The sequence below is a fragment of the Colobus angolensis genome, unplaced genomic scaffold (genome assembly GCF_000951035.1).
Source record: "Colobus angolensis palliatus isolate OR3802 unplaced genomic scaffold, Cang.pa_1.0 Scaffold19, whole genome shotgun sequence".
NCBI lineage: Eukaryota > Metazoa > Chordata > Mammalia > Primates > Cercopithecidae > Colobus > Colobus angolensis.
This window is the reverse complement of record NW_012115043.1, coordinates 7,141,647-7,148,445: the sequence shown is the minus strand read 5'-3', so window position 1 is coordinate 7,148,445 and position 6,799 is coordinate 7,141,647. Positions and strand designations below refer to the sequence as shown.

General features: G+C 42.8%; 1 protein-coding gene across 2 annotated transcripts in view; it reads right to left on the bottom strand.

Moving 5' to 3' along the window:
- Positions 1-6,799, bottom strand: part of KIAA0101 (KIAA0101 ortholog) — a 126,326-nt gene that overhangs the window by 115,718 nt on the left and 3,809 nt on the right. Inside the window, exons 3-4 of one of the 2 annotated variants that reach the window (XM_011940412.1) lie at positions 5,090-5,252; positions 1,248-1,796 (exon numbers count right to left, since the gene is read on the bottom strand). The exons of the other annotated variant lie outside the window; for it this stretch is intronic. Coding sequence (XP_011795802.1) covers positions 1,775-1,796; positions 5,090-5,252 — 185 coding nt within the window. The 3' untranslated portion in view covers positions 1,248-1,774. Of the gene's footprint in view, positions 1-1,247; positions 1,797-5,089; positions 5,253-6,799 lie in introns of those variants that run through there. 2 annotated transcript variants of the gene reach the window in all.

The following is a 6,799-nucleotide window of genomic DNA, read 5'->3' as shown; positions in this document are numbered from 1 at the left end:
CCCGGCTAATTTTTTTGTATTTTTAGTAGAGACGGGGTTTCACCGTGTTTGCCAGGATGGTCTCGATCTCCTGACCTCGTGATCCGCCCGCCTCAGCCTCCCAAAGTGCTGGGATTACAGGTGTGAGCCACTGCGCCTGGCCAGATCAACTTTTTTAACCCACCTTCTGCACAAAAAATGATCAATTTTTAAGTTGTAAAAATTATTCAACATGTACAAAGTCACCTCTTAATTTCAAGATTAATCAAATGTGCCTTCAAAAGAGATCAAATTTTAACCCATCTCCTGCACCAAAAAAAATCAGTTAAGTTGTGAAAATTACTTGACATATACAAAGATAAAAAGCACTATTTTAAAATTAGTTGAAGTCAATGCACTTCTAATTTTTGGAATCCAGTTAAGTATGGTAACTAAAAAATCTGGCATTCTTGTTGAATTGGAATGGATGATAGGAAATGCCTACTATTTCACTTTTAAGTGTATATGCAAGAATTAGTCATGCTTGGATTTGGAGTAGATTCCAGTCTATCATTGCTCTGGCACATTTCAATTACCACATAGAAAGTCAAATCCAAAGCCCTAGACTAAAGAGTTAAGTGCCCTTGGCCGGGAGCGGTGGCTCACGCCTGTAATCCCAGCACTTTGGGAGGCCAAGGTGGGCGGATCATGAGGTCAGGAGATCGAGACCATGCTGGCCAACATGGTGAAACCCTGTCTCCACTAAAAATACAAAAATTCGCTGGGTGTGGTGGCACATGCCTGTAATCCCAGTTTCTCAAGAAAGGCACGAAAATCGCTTGAACCGAGGAGGCAGAGGTTGCAGTGAGCCAAGATGGCACCACTGTACTCCAGCCTAGGCGACAGAGTAAGACTCTATCTCAAAACAAACAAACAAAAGAAACAGAGTTAAGTGCCCAAGAGGAGTGAAAACTTAGCAACGCAAATCTAGAGCATATCAGCATTAAATTAGGATGGCTGAAACCATACAGAGAATATTTATAGTAACATCTGGTAGTTTCTTCCAATGCACATATATAATAAATAGAATCATGGAAGCTTTTTATATTACCTAATCATTTTATAGACTTGTAGATTTAACAAACTAAAATGAAAACTGAATCTCCATTCCATAGCTCATCCTTTTTCTCTAGATGAAGTGAAATTATTATTATCAAAAAAGAGGTTTTTTTCAAGATAGAGTTTTAAGTGTCCATATTTCTTAAGCCGCGTTTAATAATCTCTTTAACTAATTTTTGATGTTGTCTTTCTCCTCTGTCTTATACATGAAACTCCAACAGATTTAATACTGGCATTTATCATCTAGTCCAATCCTTCAGATGCTCTTTAAACCAGTCCAGTTTGAGACTCTCAAGCGTTTCTCTGTTAATAAAATATGGAGTGAAATTAGTAGATTTGATGAAGACCTGGTTTTTTTTCCTTGCCACACTGAACTTCTAGGCACCATTTGGATTCGGTTTTAGAGTATGAGTTGGAGAACTGTAGCCATTTCTTGACCTGTCTCTTAATGGTAGAGATGTAGAAGGGCAAGCAAGACCACAAGGAGACTGGCTGTAGGCTGTAGGCTGTAGGGCGCTGTTGGAGGGCTTTGTGGTCTCGGCTGCAGTAGCTTCCGGCGTGCTGGTTAAAGGAACAAATGAAGAAACCAGAAGGGGTAGGAGCAGCGCCAGAAGCAGCAGACCCAGACTTAGCATGGCCACCATCCCCTTACCCATTTGGATCAGCGTGCCGTGTGTCCAGCTTGCTGCTCAGTGTGCTAGAGGATGGGTGGCTCCTGGCTGGTGCCGGGGAGATAGCAAGTAGGGTTTTATATTCAAGGGGCATCATAATGGCAGTGACATCACTCCCTTTCCTCCTACATCCAGGCAAATACTTTGTTTTGAAACAAAACATTTAAGTTGTTTAGAAAGCCTGGACCTGGCTGGGCGCAGTGGCTCACGCCTGTAATCTCAGCACTTTGGGAGGCCAAGGTGGGCAGATCACGAGGTCAGGAGATCGAGACCATCCTGGCTAACACGGTAAAACCCCATCTCTACTGAAAATACAAAAAATTAGCCAGGCATGGTGGCAGGTGCCTGTAGTCCCAGCTACTCGGGAGGCTGAGGCAGGAGAATGGCATGAACCTGGGAGGTGGAGCTTGCAGTACGTCGAGATCATGCCACTGCACTCCAGCCTGGGTGACAGAGCAAAACTCCATCTCAAAAAACAAAACAAAAAAAAAGAGAGTCTAGACCTTATTAATTACAAATCTATAAAAAGGCAGGTTTCAAATCTTTTTCCCAAGTGGCATGATTTTTCCCCTGTATTTTTTTTCTGTCCCATACGACCTTCAGAAACTTTTCTTGATTCTTAAAAGTGATGCATATTTGTTGTTAAAAGTTGTTAGCACAGAGTATGAGAAGAGGTTTTTACCCAGAGATAAGCATTATTGATATGTGGTATATTTTCATATAGTACATATACATTATTTACACAGTAAAGATTGTACTTTTGTATCCAGAATTTTGGGTTAACAATTATCGTGAGTGTTTTCCTGTCATTAAAAATGTAAAAGGTATGGTTTAATTAGCTTCTTAAAAAGTCTGTGGCCGGGCACGGTGGCTCATGCCTGTAATCCCAGCACTTTGGGAGGCTGAGGCGGGCAGATCATGAGGTCAGGAGATTGAGACAATCCTGGCTAACACAGTGAAACCCTGTCTCTACTAAAAATACAACAAAATTAGCCGGGTGTGGTGGCGGGCACCTGTAGTCCCAGCTACTCAGGAGGCTGAGGGAGGAGACTGGCGTGAACCTGGGAGGCAGAGGTTGCAGTGAGCCGAGATTGCACACTGCACTCCAGCCTAGGCAACAGGGCGAAACTCCGTCTCAAAAAAAATAAAAAATAAAAAAAGTTTGCACACTGGCCAGGTGTGGCAGTTTATGCCTGTAATCCCAGCACAGTGGGAGGCCAAGGCAAGCGGATTACATGAGCTCAGGAGTTTGAGACCAGCCTAGGCAACGTGGCGAAACCTCATCTCTACCAAAAATACAAAAAATGAGCTGAACTCCATGGCACATGCCTGTAATTCCAGCTACTTGGAAGGCTGAGGTGGGAGAATCAATGGAACCCAGGAGGCAGAGGTTGAAGTGAGCGAAGATTGGGCCACTGCATTACCGCCTGGGTGACAGAGTGAGACCCTCATATCAGGAAAAAAAAAAAAAAGAAGAAAGAAAGAAAGGAAAGAATGAGATATTCATGAAATACAATGGATGAATGAAACTTGGAAACTTTTTTTTAAAGGTTGCACACCAAGTTTGGTGTGTATAGTTTTATCCCTACTTTTTGTTTTTCACTATTCTTATGTACTTACAGAGAAGTTGTAAAGACTATACACCATGGTATTAGTCTTGGTTGGTTCCAGGTGATGGGGATTTCTGTATTTTCCAACTTTTCCATATTGGTGATATTTTTTATTTTTATTTTACTTGATTTTTTTTGAGATGGAGTCTCACTCTGTCCCCCAGGCTGGAGTACAGTGGCGCAGTCTCAGCCCACTGCAACCAACACCTCTCAGGTTCAAGCGATTCTCCTGCCTCAGGCTCCTGAGTAGCTGAGATTACAAGCATGCCCAGCTAATTTTTTGTATTTTTAGTAGAGATGGGGTTTCACCATGTTGCAAGATGGTCTTGATCTCCTGATATCGTGATCTGCCCGCCTCGGACTCCCAAAGTGCTGGGATTACAGGGGTGAGCCACCGCACCCGGCCTATTTCTATTTTTATTTTTGAGACAGGGTGTCACTTTGTCACCCATGCTGGAGTACAGTGGCGGGATCTCAGTTCACTGCAACCTTCGTCTCCCGGGGTCAAGTGATTCTCCCACCTCAGCCTCCCGAGTGGCTGGGATTATAGGTGCACCACCCTCTTGGTAGAGAAGGGGTCTCACCATGTTGCCTAGGCTGGTCTGGAACTCCTGAGCTCAAGCGATCTGCCCACTCTAGCCTCCCAAAGTGCTAGGATTACAGGCATGAGCCACCGTACTTAGCCTGGTTATATATTTCTTGTGGAAGTTGAATTGGTAGTTTTTTAAAGGGCAGGATTAATGGAATTCAAGCTAGATAAGCCAACATGGAAATTGTCTTGTAAGAAAAGCCTAAAGGAAAAAGACAGTAAAAATTAAAGACTCAATACACTAAGTTCATGGTTAATGACATAGCACTTATATGAATGGGAAATGATCCTCTTTGAGAGATTGGGAAGAGTAAAAAGAATACTTTTTACTCATGTTTGAAATTTGGTGGCTGGGTGCAGTGGTTCACGCCTGTAATCCCATAATTTGGGAGGTTAAGGTGGGTAGATCATGAAGTCAAGAGTTCAAGACCAGCCTGGCCAACAAGGTGAAACCCCGTCTCTACTAAAAATACGAAAATTAGCTGGGCATGGTGGCACATGCCTGTAATCCCAGCTACTTGGGAGGCTGAGGCAGGAAAATTGCTTGAACCTGGGAGACGGAGGTTGCAGTGAGCTGAGATAGCACCACTGCCCTCCAGCCTGGGCAACAGAGCAAGACTGTCTCAGAAAAAAAAAAGAAATTTGGGAGTGAGCTATAATAAGAAATTAGTAGAAGTTTTAAAAAACTTTTTTTGCATTTTCTTATCAGCTTGAAGAGAAAATTGACTCAATATCCTATATGTCCTTTACTTTCAAGAAGATAAATATTTTCTTTATTTATTAATTAATTTTTTTTTTTGAGACAGAGTCTCACTCTGTACCCCAGGCTGGAGTGCAGTGGCACGAAAATGAGATACATGTGCAGAACATGCAGTTTTGTTACATAGGTTTATGTGTGCATGGTAGTTTGCTGCACCAAGCAATTCTTTTGTTTCAGCCTCCTGAGTAGCTGGGACCAGAGGTGTGTACCACCACGCCCAGCTAATTTTGTATTTTTTAGTAGAGACAGGGTTTCGCCATGTTGGCCAGGCTGGTCTCAAACTCCTGGCCTCAAGTGATCCTCCCGCCTCAGCCTCCCAAAGTGCTGGGATTACAGGCGTGAGATAAGTATTTGCTTTATATTCCAGAATATAACAACTTACTTTTTCTTTGCTTTTCCTAAGCCACTGCTTCCTGCCTCTTCAGGAATCTGATTCTCTTTTTCAGAATCTTTAGAGGACAACCTAAAGAATTCTCCAATTCCTTTTTGCCACTTGGGAGTTGGGCGCACGCAAACTGGATTCCCTCCTGCATATTTATTTTCAGCTGTAAAATATAAACAGATGGAACTAGATAAGTGCTAAGAATACAATCGCCATTCCTTAAACAACTTAATTCCTTCTTTAAGATCAAATTCTCAAAGGTATCAAATAATCCTTATTTAAGATACACAACTTAAAGAATTAGAAAATGTGACACAATAAAGCTGTATTCAACCAATAAACTCTGTGATGGTTATCTTAGCAAAAACAGTAGTAACAGAATTTTTACAACTGAAAAATATTTTTATATTTTGTCCACAAGCAGAGCTATTCAAATACTCTTGCCAGGCACCGTGGTTCATGCCTGTAATCCCAGCACTTTGGGAGGCTGAGGAGGGTGGATCACAAGGTCAGGAGTTTGAGACCAACCTGGTCAACATGGTGAAACCCCATCTCTACTAAAAATACAAAAATTAGCTAGGTGTGGTGGCACGTGCCTGTATTCCCAGCTACTCAGAAGGCTAAGGCAGGAGAGTCACTTGAACCAGGGAGTCGGAGATTACAGTGAGCCGAGACCACGCCACTGCACACCCCAGTCTGGCAACAGAGCGAAACTCTATCTCAAAAATATATATATATATATTCTTATATGTACTGACATACTGAAGTTTGACACACTTTTTCCTAAGATAGGACCATGTAGTATAAAGTGCTAACATTTTACTTACTAAGGTCATTTAGTTAAAGCACATATAAGAGGCAATGTGAAAGTCTCCACAAAAGTAGATTCCATTTTTCAAAGCACTTGGCTCCTTTATCAATTCATAAGAGAAATCCAATTCCTGGTGGTTTTCTTTTTTCCTTTTCTTTTTTTTTTTTCTTTTTTTTTTTAACAGAGTCTAGCTCTATCGCCTAGGCTGGAGTGCAGTGGCACAATCTCAGCTTACTGTAATCTCTGCCTCCCGGGTTCAAGCGATTCTCCTGCCTCAGCGTCCCGAGTAGCTGGGATTACAAGCACCCGCCACCACACCCAGCTAATATTTTTTGGAGGGGGAGATGGAGTCTCGCTCTGTTGCCCAGGCTGGAGTGCAGTGGCATGATCTCAGCTCACTGCAAGCTCCACCTCCCAGCTTCACGACATTCTCCTGCCTCAGCCTTCCTAGCAGTTGGGACTACAGGTGCATGCCACCATGCCTGGCTAATTTTTTTATTTTTAGTAGAGACAGGGTTTCACCGTGCGAGCCAGGATGGTCTTGATCTCCCGACCTCGTGATCCGCCCACCTTGGCCTCCCAAAGTGCTGGGATTACAAGCATGAGCCACCCCGCCCAGCCAATTCCTGGTTATTTTAAAACAGTAATATAAGGAGAAATTGAGGGAAAATTTTTGCCTTTTTATAAAGTAATGACCAGGAACAAATTTTTCAGTTACTATAAATCTTTTGCTTTAAGCTAAAACATTTGCTTTAACAACTCTAGGCCGGGCGCGGTGGCTCAAGCCTGTAATCCCAGCACTGTGGGAGGCCGAGACGGGCGGATCACGAGGTCAGGAGATCAAGACCATCCTGGCTAACACAGTGAAACCCCGTCTCTACTAAAAAAAAATACAAAAA